Below are 26,131 nucleotides of genomic sequence, written 5' to 3' on the forward strand. Positions count from 1 at the left end.
TTCATCTATTTTTCATTCATTCAATAAATATTAATTCAGATAAAGCTATAATAGGTCAGTGTGCCTTTTAATTAATACTAGAACACACACTTTTGAACTTGCTCCCACCTAAAATTGCTAATCTGAAGTACCTAATTCATTGCAAAACTTGTTCCATTAGAGAAGATTCATTTTCTATAAAGAAGTAGATTCAGTAAATAATTTTGCATAAATCTACTTAAATGACTCAAAGATTAAAAACCCAGGGAGTATGTGAGCAGAACTGACTTCTTTTTTTTGATGTATTTGATTATCAAACACAAACTTACCGAGACCAACGTAAAGACAAACTTACACAGACCAAAACTAAACAATGAAAGCTTTCTAAAAAATATATTTAAGATAAATTTTTGAATTGGATTCTGAGATGTTCTAAGGTACTATGAGGTATTGGCAAGGAGGAGGAATGAAAAAGTTAATGGAGTGGACACTAATATCTACAGGGCCATGCAGAGAACTACAATTGCTAAAATTCTTTACATATATATAAAGTCAATACATTATCTTACTGAAATAAAGGATAAAAATAAGGTTAACATTTGTACTGCCCATAAAAATAAAGGACAATGGGAATTTAGATAAGTTGAAAGCAACATACCCTGTATAATAGTTTAGGAATCAGAACTCTCTTTGCTCATTAGATTATTACACATTATTAAAATTCAACAGAAGTTTTTATTACATTGCTACTGTTTTTCAAAGAAGTGGAAGCAAACACTGAAGTTATAAAGGATTGGTTTATCTCTGTTAAAATATTTTGTTTCACTTCTGATGTCACAATTTAGATTGTGATTCTAAAAATAAGTATAAATTTATAAAATTTTATTTTTACCTATACATTTATCCATTCATACACACTTCGTGACATCTACAATGTACTTTCTCTGTGGTAGGTATGGGACAAGCAAATAAAATCAGAATCCAGGAAGGAGACATATAAAAGCATATGTATAATACAGGTAAATAAGCACAAAAAAACGTGGAGTTATTTGAGCACATATGATGGTACATAGTCAACTGGGAATGAGGGATCTGCCAGGAAGTAACATCAGATTCAAGTCTTGAAGACTAAACTCGAGTTCATCAAAGGGGAGGTGCACAGGGGCAGCATTCTGGATAGACTCTCTGTCAAAGCTAAATCAAGACAGTGGAGAAAGATTAACGATATGGAAACTGCAGCATTAAGATATGGCAAAGGGGACCCTATAGAGGTCTGTTATGGGAGCTGGCACATTATGCTCCATAGTGAGATTTGTGTTTTAGAAACATGGCCCGGCAGCAATGCTAAAGGGGCATCTCAGGTGGTTCAGTAGTAAAGAACCGGCCTGCCAATGCAGGAAATGTGGGTTCGATCCCTGAGTTGGAAAGATCCTCTGGAAAAGGAAATGGCAACCCACTCCAATATTCTTGCCTGGGAAATCCCATGGACATAGGAGCCTGGTAGGCTACAGTCCATGGCGTTGCAAAGAGTTGGACATGGCTGAGCAATTAAGTGCACGCACACACACACACACACACACACACACACACACACACACACACACAAAGCAATGCAAAAAATGGATTAACAGTAGATGAGACTGATGTAGGAAAATCAAGACCTTAGCTGTTGCAGCTGGTGAGCATGGGGGTAGGGGAGGCAATGAGTGGATTGATGACCTATTAAAGAGGCCAAAGGAACAGAGATTCATGACTAATAAATATTAGTTAATAGAGAAGAAAATGGCACAGTGAACTTTAGGTTTTGGCCTGGGTAACTAGATGCTAAGAAAAAAAAAAGAGAGAAAGACTACAAAGTTAAGATTTATACTAGAGCATAAACTGAATATGAAAATATCTGGGAATTTGAAGACATCATTAAATCTACTTAATATGCAGCAAAACTCTGTTAGCTGGAAAGATGAACAGAATTTTCCAAGGTGTCTAATATATAAACCTGCGTAATTTTCCTACTTCAGCTTTTCTGCTTGCTTAGTATTTTTAGTCAATTTACAATTGGTCATTTTTAGTTAATCCATTCATTTCCATGAGGTTACTTAATGGAAACATTCCATTTTTTAACCTAACAGTGGTGAAATAATTTTCTGGAGGTTCCCCAGAGAGACTCTGAAAAGTCAAAATTCAACTTTAATTTTCTGAGTACCTTTTCTTGCTTAAAGTTACTGAACTTAATTTTCTTTGCTAGGAAAAATGCCAAACACCGACACCTAAAATTTCAATTTACTACATAAATATTTCAGATTATTTTACATTGGGACAGCAATTTTTCTGCCTGAGAACCATTTTAGTCTAAATGATGGTGGCAAAATAGGAGAATACGTACTGCATATGAGCTACAAATTGTATGGGGATTTGTATATAGCTAGTCACAAATGCATTTGAATTGGATTTAGTCAAAAAGCGGGTCTGACTAATTTTTCATTGAATTCAAATTGTCCAGATTAATTAAGTGAACTGCTTGGTTGCCATCATTTAGATACCACCCAAGATCATTTTGTCAAATTAATAATTAACTAAACCAAAACAAATGCTTCCCTCGTGGCTCTGAGACAAGAATACGATGAAACCTGTCATTACTTAAATGATGTAGTCTATTCAATAAAACTTTTGTGGACAGTTCACACGTTTTTATGTAAAACAGTGCTGCAACAGAGAAGCTTCCAAGTCACACTCCATGTGTACTATTCATACTAGTAATATTTTAACGTTAGTTAAGATGCCATATAAAGCATAATTTTTCACTATCTCAATTTTATTATAATTTTTTCACCCAGAATATCATACAAATTTCTATGAAGTATTTTTTTCAAATAACTGAACTTCTCTTTTTCAAGCATTAATTCCATAGGTCACCAAGACTGTGGGTTCTTCACCACCATCCCAAGCCCTCCCTCTTTGCCTGTAGCTGTTCTGATCCCTACTGCACTGTGAGCTGGGGACAGTGGACTCATAAGCACCAAGGACCCCCAGCAGGTTCCACATATTGTCTTCAACCTAACCTAGTATCCTACTGTATGATACCAATATTCCATTCAAAGCCACTGACAACTTTTCATGTCTATTCAGATTTCATTCGACTTGGTTACAGTGAGTTGTATAAAATAGTTTAGTTATACATGCAATAGAAAGCCTAAGGCACTGGCAACAACATAGAACAACTTTAATACTTCTTGATTTCAGACAAAGGCATTAGTATTGTAAACCACTAATGATGCTTTTTGAGATATTTAGCCAGCCATGGATACCACCATGAAACACAGAAGCATGCCTATAGCAGTGAGACATCATGTCTATGTGAACCTTAATCCTACAACATCAACAACAGCTGTAACTTAAGAAATCCAAAACCCACAGCTTAAAATAAAAAATGCTCTCTAGGAAGTCTAAGAATTACTTTAGCTTAATGTGGGAAAACAGTGGAGATGAGTGGAATGAGACTGAGAAATTTGCTTTTGTGGTGATGGAGAATCAGGGCAAGTGTACAGATTTATTTCTTTGCCTTCAACCAATGTTTTCATAGGAAAAGTATGTTTTCCTTGCAGTGACTGCACAGTAACCATCATTAACAAAGGTAGAAAGTGCTAATTTCCCCTTGATGACACTTTTTTAAAATATGGCTGAAGAATGAACTTTACATGAAATTATTACAAATACCTCTACACCTAGTAAACATGATTGGGGAAAAAAGCCTTTTTAAGACAAATGGCAAAGCTTTGTTTTTAATGAATTCTTTGGTTACAAACAGGTCTTGAGTGACATTCACTCTATGTACTATTTGGTTTTGCTGGTATCTGTTCTGTGTGTCCCTTAAGGACTAGAATGAAATTAATTATCCTGGGTTATAGCTCATAGCACATACTTAATACAATTAACCTTGCTTTACTGTAAAATACAGAATGAAAATATATCTGTAGATCTGAAATAGCATATATTATTTACAAAGCTACTACTGAGCATTTTATATAAACTTTTCATCCTTTTAAAAGTAAAAAATCACACGTTCTTAACAGGAAGCAGAAACAAAGCTGAAATGCAAACTCTTTGTACGTCTTCCTGTGACTTGACATGATGTTTGTCACTCACTGGCCCATGGATTCCTGAGTTACAAAAAGCATAATGAAACATAATTAGCACATCCTGGTTATTCTGTAACAACTTATTATCATTTTAGCAAACAAAAATTTCTGGAAGGAGGTGATCCAAAATTGCTAAACCAAACAGTTCCTAAATACTCAAGAGAAAAATGATGAAATATGGAAATTTTGATCCTCATCAGTAAAGAAAATAACTAATATTGATTCATTCACAGACTAGATGTATAGGAATATATGAGAATAAAATAGGAGAATCCAGAAAAACTGAGAGAGAAAAAAATAAGACTACATAAAAAGTTATGAAATAACTTGGCCTGTGGCGACAGAAGAAAAAATACACATCTGTAGTGCAACCGATTCACTTTTAGATTGGTTGTTACATGATCTCTGGTAGAAAAAGGATGCCATTTATTTATTGTGTAACTCGTATATTCTCCTATAATATCCAAGCACATAGTGAATGACTAGGTCTTTTATGAAAGTAAAAAAAGGAGATGGATTAACAGGCTGTGCATATTGAATTTTACGTTTCATTTAGAAGGTAAGCATTTGGAAGCAACTTACATTTTTTCTGTACCTAGGGCCACTATTTTCTATACCATTGCTATCGTCCAATTTCCTGTATAGAAAATAAAAAAGAAAATTACTATATGTTTACACTGCATCAGACTAAGTCAGTACACCATCTATATCATGGCCATCAAGTTAAAATATAAGGTCAATACAGGTAGAATTTATTCTTGCTAAAAATGGTGTTTTATTCATAATGTTGATTTTATTTGCATGCCATTGCTTGGAGAGGAACCACTGCCACAGATGAATGACAAAGGCCTGTTTATTTTATGCAGAGAGAATTGCTTTTCCCCAAGCGTGAGTGAAGCGTTCAGTCTATGGCCTAACATATGTTGCTTTGACCCATCAAGATAATAGCCAATCTGGAGGTCAGCCAGTACGTAGATAAAGGTGCTATAATCCAACATGTTTATACACTGAATTAGAGGTTAAGCATGGCTCTGTGTCACCTCAAAGTGCATCAGAATAAGACCATAATGTGGGCTCCAGATGCTTAAGACAAGAAAGACTAAACTAGGTTACAAGGGTATATAATTAATACCCTTCTAGATCTTATGGGCAGGCTTGAGCGTATTAAACTAGTCTCATCAGATAATAAATTCAACTGTATAATCAGTTACATCAAAATTGGGAGAAGGAGTTGTATGTAAAATTGTGTGGCTTAAATATCTTGGTGGATCAGATAAATGAATAAGCTCTTCACTGAACTGTTTGAAATGACTAGCTTGTTATACTCTTAGTACTATTTTTAAAAGTCATTTTAAAAGCCATTCATTCTGTGAATGGCTGGTATCTAAACACATATATAAGCATCAAATATAAAATATATTGATAAACAATGTTCTCTTTAAAGACAAATTTATCTCCTAAACTAAAAATTCTAAAAAAAAAAGCATTGGTGAAAGGCTGCTCTAAATGAGTCCAAGTGCCCTTCATACTTGCATTAAATCTAAAGATACTAACAAAACCTAAAGATGAGCAATGTGACTGCAGGGGAATGGAGGGGAACACTGGGGGGGCTGAGCTGGAAGAACAAAAGAGTCCAGGCAAGATCTGAATAACTGTCATGTTTTTCATGATTCCAAGTGTAAGAAAGTTAATCAGTACATGCAAACCAGAAAGATAAAATGTTCAAATTAATACGAACAAGTTCTCCAGAAAGAGGTTCACATTCTTTTCAATCATAAGCGTCTAAGACTAGCAGTTTTTTTTTTTTTTCCTTATCTGGGGTTATGGAACTCCTGATATAATTATTTTATGCCCTTACTTTGGAAGCTTGCATCCTGTTGATTTGAGTGAACTGAGTAAAAGTAACTATTTGAATAATGTCTATGAATATACGCATGACAACTATCCACCCTAGTCTTGCTATTTAACTGTGGTTATAGCGCTCACACCTCAGAGCTCATCTTGACTGACAAAGATAAACTGCAAGTGTCCATTTGGGCTGGTAATAGTTGCTCAGGCTTCCCTTTTCCTGGGTTTCTTTTGGCTGTTTTACTCTGGTCTCATCTTCCAGACCCTGGCTCTATTATTTGGGCTTCAAGCCCAGTTTCGGGCACCTCCCTCAGCCCAGTGGAGCTGGGAGCCACTCTCAGTTCCCTGGCATGGTAGACTCCCACTGTCACCAAACCAAATGACGTCACTGGTAATTTTCTTTCTAGTTCTCCTCCTGCTCAGCTCAACTCTAAACAAAGGGGGCTGTAAAAGAAATAGTGACACAATTTGTGTTCTCAGAAAAATAATAACAAATAGAATCCTAGGTCAGTGATTTTCAACATGACAGAGAATCAGAATCAGTGATGGATACTTTAAAGAAATATAGATGCTCAGGCATAGAAGGCATTCAATAACCAAAGCTTATGCTAAGCACTTTTACACAGAGAAAGTCATTTAATCCCGAAACCTTCTGTGGTAACGTCATTAAACCCATTTTGTTGAAGAGAAAACAGAAGTACAGCGAGGTGTTGCAGACAGGTAAATGCCACTCTTCACCACAAATGGACATGTACAGAAAACAACACACAATATACTCTTGTACCTTTGTTTCTCTGACTGCAAACATTTTATTTAATTTCATATTTATCTGTATTTTATTCAAGGGAAAATTATTCTATAAAAAATAATACTTACAGCTGTTCACCTTGTTCAAATTCTTTCCCATCATCTGTGTAACAAAAGAAGAACTTAACTGTAAGGCTGGTTTATTATTCTTGTGCAACATATACGCTCAATTCTACTTTCCCCTGAATTCTACGTCCCTGACTGCCCATGCTGTCTTCCTGCTCTGCGGTGAGAGGCGACAGCTGCACTTCTCTCATGACCACTCCTTCCCTGCTCTCCTGACTTGCAGCTTTGATCAAGCAAAACTTTGGCTTCCCTGATGGCTCAGCGCATAAGGAATCCACCTGCAATGCAGGAGACACAGAAGACACGGGTTCAATCCCTGGGTGGGGAAGATCCCCTGGAAAAGGAAATGGCAATCTGCTCCAGTATTCTTGCCTGGAAAATCCCATCGACAGAGGAACCTGGCTGGTGACAGTTCATGGGGTTGCAAAGAGTCAGAGATGACTAAACACAAGGTACATGCTGAGGTATAACTGACAAAAATTGATCAAACCTAGTTTAGTGCCTGGGATCATCAAAAACAGGACTGACTGACTTGTAATTATTAAAGTTACTAAATAGCACAAAATAGGAAAAAATACAGAATGCAAGATAAATTTTCCTGCGAGGCCAGTGGTTTCTCAATCAGTAATCCATCAGGAACAGGCTATGAAAACAGATCTAGCAAGCAATGTCTCTTTTATGAGAATTCAAAAAATGTTTGATAAAACATTTTTAAAAACGAGTTATCTAAGTGAAAGAATAACTGTTTATATTTGAGATCTTTTCTATTAAGTTACCACAGAATTTTCTAATATTCTAGTACCAAAGCATGTTATCACTTAATTGGTGTGTTGGTACTGGTAACACCAAAGAAAGGGGGATAAAAGGCATATTTTAACACTAAAGCTTTTCAGGAAGTTGAAAAAAGAAGTCCATCAATAGAAGCTCCTAGCTCACAGTCATCACTGATATTAACATAAATGCCACTACAAATAAAAAAAGCTAGGTTTTTTTCCCCAAAATTCTAAAGTCACTATAATGTAGTAAGTCATAACATGAGAATGTTACCTAAAAAAAAAACTCTTACCTGAGGGCTTCTTTTTCTTTTGGGTGTACATTTCAAAAAGCAGAATAACAGCCACTAAGAGAACAACCTCAGCAGCTATTGCACAAAATGCTTTAAGGGGTACCAAGTAGCTGAGCACGACGAGTTTAATGTGTCCTTCACTCTCCCCTAACTCGAATATCGCGTGGCACCAGTAAGTTCCCTGATCGTCCTCTGAAAGTTGTGTTATCTTGAGCCTTGTTTCATTAGCATGTTTTCCACTGATCACATACTTATCATTCACTGGAACACCAACAGGAACCTAATATAAGGAGACATTAAAATCCATTCCTGTCATATTGCATAAAAAATTTATGTCCTGAAAGATCTAGTTTTGAGTGAAAGCTACAAGACAGTACCAAAAAAACAGCTTAGTAGCAAAAGGGCATATTGAAATTTGTGAGAAGTTATACATAACAGCCTTGTCTAACTCAATGAAACTATGAGCCATGCTATATAGGGCCACGCAAGATGGACAGGTCATGGTGGAGAGTTCTGACAAAACGTGGTCCACTGGAGAAGGGAATGGCAAACCACTTCAGTATTCTTGCCTTGAGAACCTCATGAACAGTATGAAAAGGTAAGAAGATAGGACACTGAAAGATGAACTCCCCAGGTCGGTAGGTGCTAAATATGCTACTGGAGATCAGTGGATAAATAACTCCAGAAAGAATGAAGGGACAAAGCCAAAGCAAAAACAACACCCAGTTGTGGATGTGACTGGTAATGGAAGTAAAGTCCGATGCTGTAAAGAGCAATATTTCACAGGAAACTGAAATGTCAGGTACATGAATCAAGGCAAATTGCAAGTAGCCAAACAGGAGATGGCAAGGGTGAACATCAACATTTTAGGAATCAGTGAACTAAAATAGACTGGTATGGGTGAATTTAACTCATATGACCATTGTATCTACTACTGTGGGCAAGAATCCCTTAGAAGAAATGCAGTAGCCATCATAGTATACAAAACAGTCTGGAATGCAGTACTTGGATGCAGTCACAAAAATGACAGAATGATCTCTGTTCATTTCCAAGGCAAACCATTCAATATCACAGTAATCCAAGTCTATACCCCGACCAGTAATGCTGAAGAAGCTGAAGTTGAATGGTTCTATGAAGACCTACAAGACCTTCTAGAACTAACATCCAAAAAAGAGGTCCTTTTCATTATAGGTGACTGGAATGCAAAAGTAGGAAGTCAAGAAATACTTGGAGTAACAGGCAAATTTGGCCTTGGAGTACAGAATGAAGCAGGTCAAAGGTTAACAGAGTTTTGCCAGAGAACGCACTGGTCATAGCAAACACCCTCTTCCAACAACACAAGAGAAGACTCTACACATGGACACCACCAGATGGTCAATGCCGAAATCAGATTGATTATATTCTTTGCAGCCAAAGATGGAGAAGCTCTACACAGTCAGCAAAAACAAGACCAGGAGCTGACTGTGGCTCAGATCATGAACTCCTTATTGCCAAATTCAGACTTAAATTGAAGAAAGTAGGGAAAACCACTAGACCATTCAGGTATGACCTGAATCAAATCCCTTACAATTATACAGTGGAAGTGACAAATATATTCAAGGGATTAGATCTGATAGACACAGTGCCTGAAAAACTATGAATGGAGGTTCATGGCACTGTAAAGCAGGCAGTGGTCAAGACCATCCCCAAGAAAAAGAAATGCAAAAAGGCAAAATGGTTGCCTGAGGAGGCCTTAAATATAGCTGTAAAAAGAAGAGAAGCTAAAAGCAAAGGAGATAAGGAAAGATATACACATTTGAATGTAGAGTTCCAAAGAATAGCAAGGAGAGATAAGAAAACCTTCCTAAGTAATCGATGCAAATAAACAGAGAAAAACAACAGAATGGGAAAGACAAGAGATCTCTTCAAGAAAATTAGAGATGCCAAGAGAACATTTCATGCAAAGATGGGCACAATAAAGGACAGAAATGGTATGGACCTAACAGAAGCAGAAGATATTAAGAAAGGAAGGGGAAGGGAAGTCGCTCAGTCGTGTCCGACTCTTTGCGACCCCGTGGACTGTAGCCTACCAAGCTCCTCCGTCCATGGGATTCTCCAGGCAAGAATACTGGAGTGGTTTGCCATTTCCTTCTCCAGGGGATCTTCCCGACCCAGGGATCGAACCCAGGTCTCCTGCATTGGAGGCAGACGCTTTAACCTCTGAGCCACCAGGGAAGTGCAAGAATACACAGAAGAACTATACAAAAAAGATCTTCATGACCCAGATAACCACAATGGTGTGATCACTCACCTAGAGCCAGAAATCCTGGATGTGAAGTCAGAGAGCCTTAGGAAGTATCACTAGAACAAAGCTAGTGGAGGTGATGGAATTCCAGTTGAGCTATTTCAAATCCTAAAAGATGATGCTGTGAAAGTGCTGCACTCAATATGCCAGCAAATTTCAAAAACTCAGCAGTGGCCACAGGACTGGAAAAGGTCAGTTTTCATTCCAATCCCAAAGAAAGGCAATGCCAAAGAATGTTCAAATTACCACACAATTGCACTTATCTCACACACTAGCAAAGTAATGCTCAAATTCTCCAATTCAGGCTTCAACAGTACTGAACTGTGAACTTATTGATGTTCAAGCTGGATTTAGAAAAGGCAGAGGAACCAGAGATCAAATTACCAACATCCATTGGATCATAATAAAAGCAAGAGAGTTCCAGAAAAACATCTACTTCTGCTTTATTGACAAAGCCAAAGCCTTTGACTCTGTGGATCGCAAAAAACTGTGAAAAATTCTTCAAGAGATGAGAATACCAGACTACCTTACCTGCTCTTGAGAAATATGTATGCAGGTCAAGAAGAAACCGTTAGAACCAGACATGGAACAACAGACTGGTTCCAAATAGGAAAAGAAATACGTCAAGGCTGTATATTGTCACCCTGCTTATTTAACTTACATGCAGAGTACATAATGAGAAATGCTGGACCATATGAAGCACAAGCTGGAATTAAGATTGCCGGGAGGAATATCTACAACCTCAGATATGCAGATAACACCACCCTTATGGCAGAAAGTAAAGAAGAACTAAAGAGCCTCTTGATGAAAGTGAAAGAGAGTGAAAAAGTTGGCTTAAAACTCAACATTCAGAAAACTAATAAGATCATGGCATCTGGTCCCATCACTTCATGGCAAACAGATGGGGAAACAATGGAAACAGTGAGAGACTTTATTTTAGGGGGCTCCAAAATCACTGCCAATGCTGACTGCAGCCATGAAATTAAAATACGCTTGCTCCTTGGAAGAAAAGCTATGAACAACCTAGACAGCATATTAAAAAGCGTTACTTTGCCAACAATGGTCCTTCTAGTAAAAGCTGTGGTTTTTCCAGTAGTCATGTATGGATATGAGAGTTGGACTATAAAGAAAGCTGAGTGCTAAATAATAGATGCTTTTGAACTGTGGTGTTGGAGAAGACCCTTGAAAGTCCCTTGGACTGCAAGGAGATCCAACCAGTATATCCTAAAGGAAATCAGTCCTGAATATTCATTGAAAGGACTGATGCTGAGGCTGAAACTCCAATAGTTTGGCCACCTGATGCGAAGAACTGACTCAATTGAAACACCCGGATGCTGGGAAAAATTGAAGGCAGGAGAAGGGGACAACAGAGGATGAAATGGTTGAATGCCACCACTAACTCAATGGATATGAGTTTGAGTAAGCTCTGGGAGTTGGTGATGGACAGGGGTGCCTGGCATGCTGTAGTCCATGGGGTCGCAAAGAGACAGACACCACTGAGCAACTGAACTGAACTGAACTGATACATAACACAGCTCAATTCTCAATTCAGAGTTTGACCTTTCAGAGGTAGCAAACAAAGGAAAAGGATACTTTGCTTTAAGTGCTTAGCACTGAGTGTTTGAAACTACAGCATGCAAGTCATCATGGGTAAATATTCTATTGAAAGTAGACATATAGGAAAATTCCAGCTATCCAGGTTTCATGTTATAATCCCTGAGTAGTTGTTCAAAGTACTTCCTCCTTCACAAGTGCAGGCATACATTCATTAAATCAACTATTATGTTAATAAAGCTATTAAGCTGATCATTCTTATTAAGGAAGCTCCCTGGTTCTTGACACTGGGAGTTCCTCAGACTGGAACGGAAATCTTCAGGCCTTTGAAGCTGATGTAGAAGGACTAGTAGACCTTCCTTTGAGCCTGGTAAACAAGGTGGTCTGTACAATTTCTGTCTTTTCAAAGCTGAAAATCTCTTTCAGTGAAGTCGGTTTCTGGAATTCACTGGGTTTTCTTCAGTCTTTTAAGATCCATACCAAGCTATTTGGGGGCTTATTTATTTAATCTATTTAAATTAAATTTTATTCTTAGGCCATTTGCTGCCTTCATTGCTCTATCATTCAACTGCAGTGATCAATAAATGCTAATCTGAATACAAGTATTCTTGGAGATTAACTGATGAAGAACTGTGAGTTTATCATTTGCCAAAAAATTATATCAGCCTGGCTCTCTGTGCACAGCATTGCCTGTGATCTTGTTACAAAGGTACTCTCTAACTCAGGGCTGATAAATCAAAGCACTGCATGTTTAGTAGGCACCCCAGGTTGAGTCTGATGCAGATGGTTCATGTACCTTTTGAAAAAACACTTGACCTAAAGTTTTGACTTGTACTCTCTTGGCTGCACTTTTCTTATATCCTAATCTGATCCATGCTTGGGGCTAAATTGAGAGACACTTAATAAGATGGAAAGAAGCACAGGCTGTATTCTAAAAGTTCAATATAATTAGATTTGGCTATTTTTTGTCTAGTATGACATATGCGGGCTTCCCTGGTAGCTTAGCTGGTAAAGAATCCACCTGCAATTCAGGAGACCCCAGTTCAATTTCTAGGTCCAGAAGTTCCCCTGGAGAAGGGATAGGCTACCCACTCCAGTATTCTTGGGCTTCCCTGGTGGTTCAGACGGTTAAGAATATGCCTGCAATGCAGGAGACCTGGATTCAATCCCTGGGTTGGGAAGATTCCCTGGAGGAGGTCATGGCAACCTACTCTAGTGTTCTTGCCTGTACAATCCCCATGGACAGAGCGGTCTGGCGGGCTACAGTCCACAAGATTGCAAAGAGTCAGACAGGACTGAGCACTGGTCAGCAGCAGCATGTTTTTCTTAATATCAGGTCTTTGAAAAGCCATTCATTTTCTTGTAGGAATGTAAAGTATCTGGCTTCCCTTAGGTCCCTGGAGGCCTAAAAGAGGTCAATGACACTAAAAGAACCCAAAACCTAAGTTTAAGTTATCTAATTTTCATTCTTTCCTTAAATAGTGCCACTACATTGCATTCTATCACAAACGTTTCCAGAGACAGAAGCAGGAAAAGATAACTTCCTTTTTTTCAAGTTACTTTCATGAGATGATAAGGAAAAAAAGAATCATTTTTGTTGGGGTTACACCTAAGCTTATCAACTAAAAATGAATTGTAACTTTCAGTGAATGTAAATAAATTGCTAAATGTAAAAACAAAGTACCAGCTAATGAAACACTGGGAGTATCTTCAGATGTATAATGTAATGTGCTAAAACCATCAAACAACTCCATTCATCACTGTTCTTTCTCCATGATCATGTATTTAAGAACAAGATAAGAGAAGTAGAAATAGTCCTAAGAACTCTGAGTATAATACAAGCTTATTACTTATCAAACAAATGTGTTTATTTTGTAAGTCAAAGAAATATTCTCTTACCTGTACACTCCCATTGCCACTGTACCAGGTCCAATTTAAAGGAAGACAATCTTGACATTTACACATCAAGACAACTGAATCCCCCACGTAAGTGATCAATGGTTTGTTTTTTCCATTAACTTCAGGGACTAAGGAAAATGTAGAAATATACATATTACTAAAAAAGTCTGAATGGGAGGATGTATTCAAGTTGAATATAATTTATCCTTTCATTTTTTCACTTATATATGATTTTCTTTCTGTAGTTTCAGTTCTATATAAAATGAATCAATGTCCATTAGTTGGGATGGACTGTGGTAGTAGGTAGGTAGTACAATGTAATTGTCAGTAGTATAGAAACAGAAGAAAGGTCTTCTATTATGAGCCTAATAACAGTTATAAATATTGTAATAAACTGTTACACACTTTGGATACGAAAGAAACTTCATGTTTTTCAAGTCTAGTTTTTCGTCCCACCTACTAAATAACTTCAGAACAAATATTTCTCTTAAAGTTTACCCTTAGATGGCACTTAAGTAAGGAGACAAAATTTTTAGGATTTAAAATTCTTAGTTCATACCAATTTGTGAAAAGCGTTGGAGAAGGTGAGAAGATGAGAAATGAACAAAGGAAATTTAAGAGAGAAAAGAAAGAAAATGAGATGAAAAATTCTTTCATGTGGTTTTGTTAAAAAAAAAAACCAAACACCTAATATTCACTGTGATAATCATATTTCATAAAGTTAGAAGCAGATGCCATTATAACAGACTAAAATTAAGTACTGAATTTAGAAAAATTAAGTTTTAAGGCTATGAATAACTTGGTATGTGTGTGCTAAGTCACTTCAGCCGTATCCGACTCTTTGCAACCCTATGAACTCTAGCCCTCCAGGCTCCTCTGTCCATGGGATTCTCCAGGCAATACTGGAGTTAGTTTCCATTTCCTTCTCCAGAATAATTTGGTAAGAAAATAAAAACAGAACAACATAAGCAAAGCAATAAAGGTCAACCAGTAGCCTCCATGATGAAATCAATTCCTTCTGATGGACCTCAAGGAATGTATTAGAGAATGTATACTTATACTGGAGATAGAGACTTATCAACAAAGATGACTTTTGTTGATATTTTTTCTTTTACTAATTTTAGCAGGTTTTGCATTTTGTTTTTCCTTTTTCTTGGTTTGCTAGCAGAGAGTGTTTGAAATTATGTCTACATTTTAATAATATTATGTTGACAAATTTTATAGATATTGTTTGCTATTCATTTGTTATCCTATTTTTAGATTTTATTTTGGGGAGGGTCAGGGTGGAAAATGGAAAGATCAATTTTAGTTGCTAAAATTAGGTCTTCAGACTAAATACATTTTCTAAATGCTCTTGGCTTTCTACTACCCAAAGATAACTGAGAATTTTATGGATATGTGAATTATAAAGATGAGGAAGGGGAAAATAATCATAATAACTAGAAAATAAATTCTGACTTCTATATCCATTTGTATGGGCTTCCCTGGTAGCTCAGATGGTAAAGAATCTGCCTGCAATGCAGGAGACCAGGGTTCGATCCCTGAATCAGGAAGATCCCCTGGAGAAGGGAATGACAACCCACTCCAGTATTCTTGCCTAGTGAATTCCATGGACAGAGAAGCCTGGTGGGCTACAGTCTATGGGGTTGCAAAGAGTCAGACACAACTGAGTGACTCACACACACACACACACACACACACACACACACACACACACACACACTCCTCCACATAACCACTTGTATAGGGGATAAAAATAGGGTTAGATTTCTTCACAGTTTGTCTTTAGGTGATTAATGTTATAGTGATGAATGTGGGAAGTCTTCCATTTTCCTATGGTTTCACATGGGGCTAAATACAATTGCACACATCACCCTCTCCTTCATCAGTAAAACTGCCCAGCATAGTGTTGAATGAGGTACTGCTAAAAATAAAGAGATGCAAAAGAGAAAGATATATCACCAGTGCAAATGTTCCAGAAATCTTAAGATGGCAGAGCAATCTATAAGTCAATGATTACTGTACCTATTATAACCAAGGAAACCTGTTTTGACAAGATGGAATGATGTACAATTTTACATCAACCAAATGTGTGAACTGCCAATCATAATTTATAATCACCCCCACTAACAGTTAATGAGCACCTAGTAAGGTACCACTAGGGTGCTCCTGAGGAAGGAGAGATGTGAAACACATGTGACTGTTGTGACTGAGGTCATCCCAGTCACAAGAAACTGGTGAGCTGACCTTGCCAGAGTATATTCTGAGCACTCCCTCTGAGAGGCTACTAGTGTCCCATATTCCCTTTTGGTCACCATGAGGCTGAGGGACTTTAAGGGAAATGTGGTCATTATTTGTCCATTTCAAAGATCAGATCATGAGTGTTTGATTTAGCACAACGTGACAGTGATGTGACAAACATAAGATTTAGGTCCAGGAAATAGCTGAGTTAGAATTACAGTTTCAATGTTACTAGTGTTGAGGACATAGGTAGATGATACCCTTCCCTACAGTGTTACTCTCAAGAACTAAGTACAGGAACACAATATATAACGTTGCTTGGTGTAGAGCAGTTGTTGTGGTTTAGTTGCTAAGTCATGTCCAGCTCTTTTGTGACTCCATGGACTGTAGCCCACCAGGCTCCCCTGTCCATGGGATTTCTCAGGCAACAATAACTGGAGTGGGTTTCCATTTCCTTCTCCAAGGGAACTTCCTGACCCAGGGATCATACCCACATCTCCTGCACTGGCAGGCGGATTCTTAACCTCTGAGCCACCAGGAAAGCCCTTGGCGTAGAGTGAGCACCACAAAATTCAAACTTTTGTTGTGTCCATGTACTGGTACTGCTCTTCTTAATAGCTGCTGCTGCTGCTAAGTCGCTTCAGTCATGTCTGACTCTGTGCGACCCCACAGACAGCAGCCCACCAGGCTCCGCCGTCCCCGGGATTCTCCAGGCAAGAATACTGGAGTGGGTTGCCGTTTCCTTCTCCAGTGCATGAAAGGGAAAAGTGAAAGTGAAGGCACTCAGTCGTGTCCGACTCTTAGCGACCCCATGGACTGTAGCCTACCAGGCTCCTCCGTCCATGGGATTTTCCAGGCAAGAGTACTGGAGTGGGGTGCCATTGCCTTCTCCGCTTCTTAATAGAGCTTTCTTATAATTTATAATGCCCATGGCCTTCCTGTATTAGCCAGCTTAATGGCGTGGATTATTGTCATGTGCAGGAATGATTTCTAGGCCACGTGGAAGACAGAAGAAATAAAACACAGAATGAAAGGAGAACTGGAAATTCATCTGAATTCATTTCAGAACTTTAAGAATGTATACAAACACCACTGAATGATGAAAAGCATCCAAACTGAACACCCAGCTCATCTGAGAAAGGTGATTAAAAGGGATTAAAATGATGGAAAATAAAAAAATGAATTCACAGGGGACAAGGCCCAGAAGAATGAAGAAACAGTAGCTTTGAGATGCTGGTGGTGATACCAATTCATCCTTTAATAATATATATATTCAAAAACTTTGCTGTGAAGCTGTAAAACAAATTCTACTCCTTGAAAAACTCATTCAAGTACTTGGCTAACGCAGATGAATAAGAGTGTGTTTGTATAAGAATTACAATTTAAGTATAAATTAGAACACTTTAAATCAGGGGACCTAATTACCTCTCCTTACCATAAAAAGAAATGAAATTGGTTAAAAGTTAAAAAGAAATTATTGTTTCCAGACCTATGTAGTATACGGAGCAGAAAGAATAAATGGAATGATAACTTTACATATTATTATAAAACCTAAGAATATAAAGGAAATGGCCCATTCAACACACACTGAATTTAATAAGGCAGAATAAAGCATGTAATACTTTGATACACCATGAGCTAAATTTTTAAATACTATACACGTGTCTTTTTATAATAAAAGTAAAGAGGGTATCTCTCACGTAAGTGTTCTTACTAGATCAAGTTATTTTTGTTATCCAGTTCAATTTCCTCAGTCTGTGGCTACCCCTTCAGGGCCATTTGTAGACCCAGACAGCACTCTAATAGAAGAACCCATATAAGAAAACCAGAAGCAATGCTAGCACCCAAGAGAAGACTGACTATACATACTGACATGAACATAAGAACTGTACTTTAAGTTCCTGAAAAATAAGACAATAACTTTAAATATCACAATGTTAAAAGGTGTAATTTAGATTGAACCACAGAACATCATACTTTGTTTCATTTTTCTTATGGTTTCCTCACGAGGAACTGGAGAAGAAGACAACAGAAGTCTGGGCAGGGGCTGGACTGAGTTCCCTGGTGACCTCGGTATTAAATTCCCTACTCTCATTCAACCCTCCAGTTTTTCAGTCCTAGAGGCTGGGTGAGTCCTGGATGGGTCATATTCCAGGGCACAGATACAAATGTACATATTTGGCATGCTTTTTCATAGTGTGGCTCTGATACAGTTATTTCTAGAGCCAGGCTAGGCTCACCTTAAAACAAGCACTGCTTTGAAGATAGACTGTGAAACTGGTTTTGTTGAGCACCAGTTAAGGGCACAGTTTCTGCTTTCCCAGCTTGTGGATCTCCCAAACATCTATCCTGCTTCTCAATTTCAGCATGCTTCTTTTTGGAAATTAATCAGGCCATGCTTCAGCAGGGGAATGAATGTGTGTTGAAATATGATCAAAATATTGAAATTCACCCACAAGCTAAGAATCAAAAGTGGAAGACAGGTAACATTTGAGACGGCAGAAGATACATTGGTCTGCAGTAAGCCTCTAAGAGGCACAGGCTTGGGAGGCACAAATGGTTGCTGAAGGGTGCTTTTCAAGAAAATCCTGGGTATTTTATGAGGTATGGGTGAGGAACACATCGGTATGCTATGAAAACATCCAAGTTAAATATTAACTGCAGATAACTGATAGTGACTGAGAGATACCACAGGGAAACAAAACTCATATTCTGTATTCTTTTTATCTCTTCTGTTTCCTTGATGATACCCTAAACTGAAAGCCAAATGACATTAATCACTGCTCTGGTATGCTTTCTTTGGCTGATAAGAGTGATGTGCATCCAAATTAGAAAAGTCACTATACTCAGGGAACACTAATTTGTTCAAACTTCTCCAGGGATAACAGTTGGTTCTAGGTTTCTGCTTATGTTTAGAAATATTTATGAATAGAAGGACAGTGTTAGAGCATTCTAATGTGTTCTGTTGACTTTATGGAACTCTGGAAAAAGTAGGACACATACTCTTTGGGTTGAAAGAATTCAAGTTTTAAGATAATAAATTTGCTGATTCAGACGTGTCAAGGAAGGTAAGGTCTAGGAACAATTTAGTGGAAGTGAAAGCCCTATGGAGTTGTAAGCTTAGAGATTTCTATTTACATATTTGTGGACTAGAAAACATCAGCCTGTGTCATTTTTGGCTCAAGGATGTTTCGGTGTTATTGAATTAGAAAAAGATTCTTCCATGGAGTCAAAGCCAGCTAACTAGCATCCTATTAATACACTATACACTTCTATCAATACACTTTGAAGCTGAAGTTTCAACTGTTTCTATTATTCTGTTCTTCCCTACTTTGACTTGTTGGATGCTCCCAGGTGAGGACAGATGGCTGGGAGAAGGGAGGTTTCATAGCACTTGTTACTATCAAAATCTCACTATGTCTTCTAAGAAGTTCTTTGTCCTATTCCTTACTCTTTACCAACAAAATTTCTGCATCTTGGTACTAAGAGATTTTAACACTGATTGTTATTATAGAAATTTGCAGTATCCACTTTAGTATATTTCACTTACTACTGAAAAACATGGTAGACCATCACTGCTCTTTCTTGGTGACATATTAGCAGTTGCAAGCTTCAGGTGTGACCTTTGCTTTCTCCCTGTACTGTCACCAATAGACAAACACACAAAATCAGCAGGTTTTTTCCACAACATACTAATCAGGGATGTTCAGGTTTTTTACAATCTTGCAGTACAGTCAAAGATGGAGAAGCTCTATAGAGTTAGTAAAAACAAGACCTGGAACTGACTGCGGCTCAGATCATGGGCTCCTTAAGCATTCCTCCTTATTGCAAAATTCAGGCTTAAATTGAAGAAAGTAGGGAAAACCACTAGGCCATTCAGGGATGAGCTAAATCAAATCCCTATGACTATACAGTGGAGGTGACAAATAGGTTCAAGGGATTAGATCTGGTAGACAGAGAGTCTGAAGAACTATGGATGGAGGTTTGTAACACTGTACTGGAAGCAGTGACCAAAACCATCCCAAAGAAAAAGAAATGCAAAAAGGCAAAATGGCTGTCTGAGGAGGCCTGACAAATAGCTGAGGAAAGAAGAGAAGTGAAAGGCAAAGTAGAAAAGTGAAAGATATATCCATCTGAATGCCGAGTTCCAAAGAACAGCAAGGAGAAATAAGAAGGCCTTCTTACATGAACAATGCAAAGAAACAGAGGAAAACAATAGAATTGTAAAGATGGGAGATCTCTCTTCAAGAGCATTGGAGATCTCAAGGGAACATTTCATGCAAGGATGGGCATGATCAAGGACAAAAACAGTAAGAACCTAACAGAAGCAACAGAGATTAAGAACAGGTGGCAAGAATACACAAAAGAACTATACAGATAAGGTCTTAATGACCCAGATAACCAAGAAGGTGTAGTCACTCACCTAGAGCCTGACATCCTGGAGTCTGAAGTCAAGTGGGCCTTAGGAGGAATTACTAATTTTAATTGGAAAAGACCTTGATGCTTAGAAAGACTGAAGGCAAAAGAAGGAAGCAGGGGAGGATGAGATGGTGAGATGGCATCACGAACTCAATGTACATGAATTTGACCAAACTCCAGGAGACAGTGGAGGACAAAGGAGCCTGGTGTGCTGCAGTCTGTGGGGTCACAAAGAGTTGGACACGACTTATTGACTGAAAAACAACAGTAATAAATCAACCAATTCCCATAAAAGGAGAAAGAGGGACTTTGCTGATAAACTGTTTGGAGGTCTCAGGGGCATGCACTCTAGTTGACTCATGTAGTCAATAGCAGAATTGGGGGGGGCTCTCAATTAGAGGATAAAATAGGCTCAAATAGAAGATAAACTGGGCTTTTCATCCACACTCAATTGAATGATAAGCTTTCTTAGGAAAAGTCATAAGCAATCCACATGGAAAAACAAATACAGGATATTTGTAAAAATACACACTAGAAGTCTTACAAGATCTATAAATAACACCTATAATATGAATTATTCTGCAAATGCCATTAAATTGTACTCAAATGAAATAATTCCTCCAAGTAATAGTCACCTTAAATAAACAGATTTTACCAACAAGAATCGAAGGGCCCAACTTATGGATTATATAAAATCTTTAAGATATAGGACACACTTAAAAGTTACACTGTTAAGTGGGCATTTAAAACTAATAAACTGAAAATAAACTGTTTCAATAAAACTATCAAAAGCAAACAAGTAAATATTCAGTGGCTCTTTGTATTCCTCAAGCACTTGATTTCAAACCTAGACCTTGTGTAGGTGCTTCTAACACCAGCCAGCATCAACCTAGTTACTCAAAATAGATACAAATCAAGAGGCCTTCTTTAAGACTGGCATTACATTTATTAATGTTCAAGTGTTAGTCACTCAGTTGTGTCTGACTCTTTGCCACCCTATGGTCTGTAGCCCACCAGGCTCCTCCATGTGTGGAATTCTCCAGGCAAGAATACTGGAGTGGGTAGCCATTCTCTTCTCCAGGGGATCTTCCCGACCCAGGGATCAAACCAGGGTCTTCTGCATTGCAGGCATATTCTTTACTGTCTGAGCCACCAGGGAAGTCTCAAAAACATAGTACATTGAAAATGAAAATGCTTCTCTTCACATTAGAGGCCAGAATGATCAGTTCCAAGTAGTAATGTAAGTAATTTATTATGAGTGCTAATAAGAAAAAACAATTTAATATTCAAACTTTGAGCAGGTATGACAGTACATACTTCTAGTAAACAGTGCTATTTAGAAGAAGAGAAAAATCAGTTTTTAAAGGTGAATCTCCTGGAGGTATTTTGAGCCTCAAGATTTGATAGGCATTTCCTCAAGACCTCTAGCCTTTCTTTATACATTTAAAGGAGACACAATCAATTGTTTACTAGGGTTGTGTGTGTGTCCACATGTTTAGTATCTGTTAGCTCATTAGAATGGTGGCAGGGGGCAGAGAAAAAGACTGGGGAAAGAAAGAAAAAGGAAAAGAGAAGGGAAGAAAAGAAATAAGGGAAGGAAATTTATATGACGTATCTAACATTCACTAGGTTAAATTAGGCAAGTGGAGGAAAGATGATTAAAAGAGAACATCCATGATCAAAATAATCAAAAGATGATAACAGATTCTGCCTTTGCAAAGACCAAAGTGCATAAATACAGGATTTATTATATTTATTCAGTAGGAACATATACAAAACCACCTGAAGGAAATGAGTCTGCGTGCAAAGGGACTACAGGGAGGCATGAATGAGGGAACGATCTGAAATCATGGCAATGATGGAGCAGGCCACCCTGCTGTTGATGGGACTCTGGGGACTGTATCCATATTTTGTCAGAGCAGCTAGCCAGATTTCACAATCTTTAGGAAACGTAAAAAAACAATTTCTCGTGTGCCCTGGGAAATTAACATGAAACAAAGCCCAAAACATGGCAAAACATGCATTTCTCAATTACCATCAGGGACAGTGACATTCACTAAGCTGTTAATATCATAAAATATGGGTTTTTTTGTGAAGATAATTACCCAATTTGAACTAGTCTATATTATGAGATTAAGACCTTTAAAGTTTTGGTTTAATAATGATAAGAGTAAAATACTTTGACTTGTTTTTTTTCCCCATGGGGGAGAGCTGTGGATTACATTTTAGGGTTTGACCTTATTTGATTAAATCAAAAGCAGGCAACCTTTGTGCGTCCCCGTATTATTTTTAAATGTTATAGGTCCCTAAAATCTCAAGTCCTAGAGCCACTGATACAGAACACAAAAAGCATAATCTCACAGGTTAAGAGTGCAATAACTCAGACACCCAGAAGAATATTATGAATGCTCTGAGTTTAGAGAGCTAAAGAAATAAATAAATTCAAAAGAGTGCTACAAGAAATGTATAAATAACCTGGCAGTCTGGGCTTTCAAAGTAAAACCTGTATTTTCAACTGGGAAGGCACTGGGAAACTCCATTTCAACATCACCACTTATAATTCCAAGGAAAGCATATGATGACTTTCTTAGTATTGTAACATTTTAAAATTTGAGGATTCAGAATTCTATGAATATAACACTAGATTACTTAAAGTTATTACTCTATAAATGATTAGTACTGACCTTTCAAATTAAATGTGCCCCTGTGTTGCTTTTTCTCGCCAAAGAAACAAGAATAGCTTCCCATCTGTTTGCTGTTAATGACGGCGACCCTAAAGATAATTTATGTTATTAATACAGGCTTAGTTCTCAAAAATGCTTCTTAATGAAAATGAAACGACTCAGCGATTAATCAAAATTTTAAAAAAGAAACAATTCTGTAAATGTGCAAATTAGAGTATTAGCATAACATTCAAGTGACACAGCAAAGGAAAGAATGCTCAGTCAGCAAAATTATCTAGAATTTAACTGATTTCATCTATACAGGTTAAAATTTTGTATACTCACCTATATTGGGTATACAGGATACTTCCGGTTGCATTGACGAGATAATTATCCTCAAGTAGTTTATCACCTTTTTTCCAAGTCACATTTACTGAATTCAAATCTCCAGATGTGAATTGGCATGTGAGTTCTACATTAGAAGGTCTTTCTAAAGTGATATTTTTTTCTACTGGCATATTGGAGTGTTCTACTAGCCACAAAATAAAACAAACAAAAAAAGATGTAAAAGTTACATTTAGGGAGAATTCAACATATAAAAAGTTTAAATAATCAACACTAGTGCTATATCTACCAGTTACCTAATGTAACATTCCTCTGAAGCATTATTCCTCTGTCAACACAGATTTGGTTCCCTTTATTATTTTCTTTCATAGGCATAGCTGAAAAAAAAAGGTTTGTTGCAACAGTAATGGAATCACAAAAGTGTAACTCTATGATCTTAACCTACTCAAACTCTTGCTAAGTGACAAGGATATAGGGGGAAGAGTTCTATTTAAAGAAGTGCCATATGCTCTTGACAGGGTAGAAACAGTACAACTGTAAAAGCAAAAGCTAGTGTGGACAGAAAGGAGTGACTGTTTTAACTCCTTTTACTAATCATGTTATTGGTAGTTACTACAAGAATGTCTTGTGAATATACTTTGTGTGATATACTAATTCTCTCATTCCCAGTTTTCTTAAATCCTTAAGAACTTGTAGGGATGGGATAAAGATGCAGTTGTGAGACAGAAGAATTTAAATAAACATCCTGCAGTTCTGAATTTTCCCTGGATTTGAAATACTAGTATAAAGCCATTAGGTGATATATCTATATAAAAATAGGAAGATGTAAATATTTATATATATATATATATATATATATATATATATATATCAAACTTTAGGAAGATATGTAGAGCCAACTTATTAAAATTTTGAACAGTGGTAAATAAAAAAAAATCAAGTAGGCACACTACTCTTTCTATACTAATTGTACCACTGGTAACCAAATAATAAAGAAGGATAACTTTCTCTTTATAGAATTCCAACAAATAAATGCAGAAATCATAGGAACAGGCATTTTGCATCAACCGCCGTAATCATCTCAAAAACAGAATTGTGTGTCTCCTGAGGAGGAACACCCCATTACCTAAGAATTAAGTTTGTCTAAAGAAAAAAAAAAAAGTAAAGTGGAAGGGAGCCCTAAAACGAAGTCTCTCAATCCAATTACTAGTTTTGGGGAAATACAGAGAATAGGAAAACATTTTAAAACATGCATTTTTTAAAAAGTAAAATAAACTATAAGATTTAGGGATGTACACCTAAGTGATAAAACAATTTTAAAAAGCAAGGAAGAGACTATACAAAAATCAGAACAGTGATGCTTACTTCTACTGGGAAGGAAAGGGCTGGGTTTGGGAGAGGACATTGCTTTATAGAAACACATTTTTCCATCTCATGTTCAATAGTATAGTATCATTACAAGCGTAATGCAGAGCCAAAATGTAGAAAGAAAAAAAAAAGTGAATTTAAAACAGCATAACATCACTCTTAATTACATTTAAAACTTCACAAAAATGGCTCCTTAAGCAATGGCTAGGAGCAAAGTTTTTCGAACAGTGAAGTACAGCTAGTGTGAAGTGCTCTGTGAGCGAGCACATGCTTGAAATAACTACCTATGTAATTCCAAAACTGCTGAATTGAATTTTATGCCCAAAAAGCAAAACAAAACAAAAATCCTAGGTATGGAAAGACCTTAACAAGATCCAAGTATACAGGAGAAAAAAATATGAGTCAGGTAAAACTGAAGGGATTTATACATTCCAGCATATACACATGCACAAATTATACTAGGTACTAATAACAGGAGAAAATGTTTCTAGATCTGCTGTATTTGGTCCTGAGCTTCTGTTTTCTGTAAATTTTCCTCGCTCTAGGACAGCCATAAATCTTTGTCCTGTCTGTCAAAGAAATCTACTTCTTCCTAAGAGTCTCTGTCTTCACCCACACCCTCATTTCAATATAGAATATTCTATCCTACCACATTACAGAAAGTGCTTTCTCTTGGGTTAAAAATGGCCTATTTAACCTGATGACTTCTTTTCCAAGCTCGTTTTGTCTGATGTCTTCAAAATATCAGTTGTTGTCGGAGACTACGTCTATGTGCTCAGTCGCTCAATCATGTCCAACTCTTTGCAACCTTATGGACTGTAGCCCACCAGGCTCCTCTGTCCATGGGGATTCTCCAAGCAAGAATACTGGAGTGGATTGCCATGCCCTCCTGCAGAGGATCTTCCCAACTCAGGGATGGAAACCAAGTCTCCCACCTTGCAGGCGGATTCTTTACCATCTGAACCACCAGGGAAGCCCCACTCCTCAAAATTCTCTTTGCATGCTCAGTCACTAAGTCATGTCCAACTCTTTGGGACTTCATGGTCTGTAGCCCACCAGGCTCCTCTGTCCATGGGATTCTCCAGGCAAGAATATTGGAATGAGTTGTCATTACCTTCTCCAGGGGATCTTCCCGACCCAGGGATCAAACCAGTGTCTCCTGTGTCTCCTGCATTGGCAGGAGGATTCTTTACCACTGAGCCACCCGGGAAACCCAAAATTCCCTTTACTTTGCTCCTGTTTCACAATCCTAACATTGTGCTAACTACATTAATTTTTCCAACTACCCCTAAATGTTGGTCTCCCTTGGGACCTTGCTCTCAAGTCTTTTTACTTTTCAATTTGACCTTCCCATGTTGAACTCAACTATTATTTCTAATATATTTTATTTGTAAAACTGTTGGCTCCATTCAAGACTTTCTTCCTGACTTCTAGGCCCACAGCTCTAGCTGTCTAC

At 37.5% G+C, this 26,131-nt stretch overlaps 1 protein-coding gene and 1 long non-coding RNA gene across 9 annotated transcripts in view; one reads left to right on the forward strand and one right to left on the reverse strand.

Moving 5' to 3' along the window:
* LOC145517996 (uncharacterized) overlaps positions 1–26,131 on the forward strand; it is a 141,260-nt gene that overhangs the window by 74,437 nt on the left and 40,692 nt on the right. The window lies entirely within an intron of this gene.
* EMB (embigin) overlaps positions 1,135–26,131 on the reverse strand; it is a 117,052-nt gene continuing 92,055 nt past the window's right edge. For 3 of the 8 annotated variants that reach the window (XM_081521346.1, XM_081521343.1, XM_081521348.1), the window contains 7 exons: positions 23,308–23,491; positions 22,984–23,072; positions 13,640–13,767; positions 7,903–8,182; positions 6,840–6,873; positions 4,698–4,752; positions 1,135–4,136 (listed from right to left, as the gene is read on the reverse strand). In XM_081521346.1, the coding sequence (XP_081377472.1) occupies positions 4,119–4,136; positions 4,698–4,752; positions 6,840–6,873; positions 7,903–8,182; positions 13,640–13,767; positions 22,984–23,072; positions 23,308–23,491 (788 nt within the window). In that variant the 3' untranslated portion in view covers positions 1,135–4,118. Of the gene's footprint in view, positions 4,137–4,697; positions 4,753–6,839; positions 6,874–7,902; positions 8,183–13,639; positions 13,768–22,983; positions 23,073–23,307; positions 23,495–23,603; positions 23,685–26,131 lie in introns of all 8 variants that reach the window. The other 5 variants (XM_081521344.1, XM_081521342.1, XM_081521345.1 and 2 more) reach the window with 3 other exon arrangements.

The sequence above is a fragment of the Giraffa tippelskirchi genome, chromosome 8, assembly GCF_054371585.1.
Source record: "Giraffa tippelskirchi isolate mGirTip1 chromosome 8, T2T-mGirTip1v1.2.pri, whole genome shotgun sequence".
Taxonomy (NCBI): domain Eukaryota; kingdom Metazoa; phylum Chordata; class Mammalia; order Artiodactyla; family Giraffidae; genus Giraffa; species Giraffa tippelskirchi.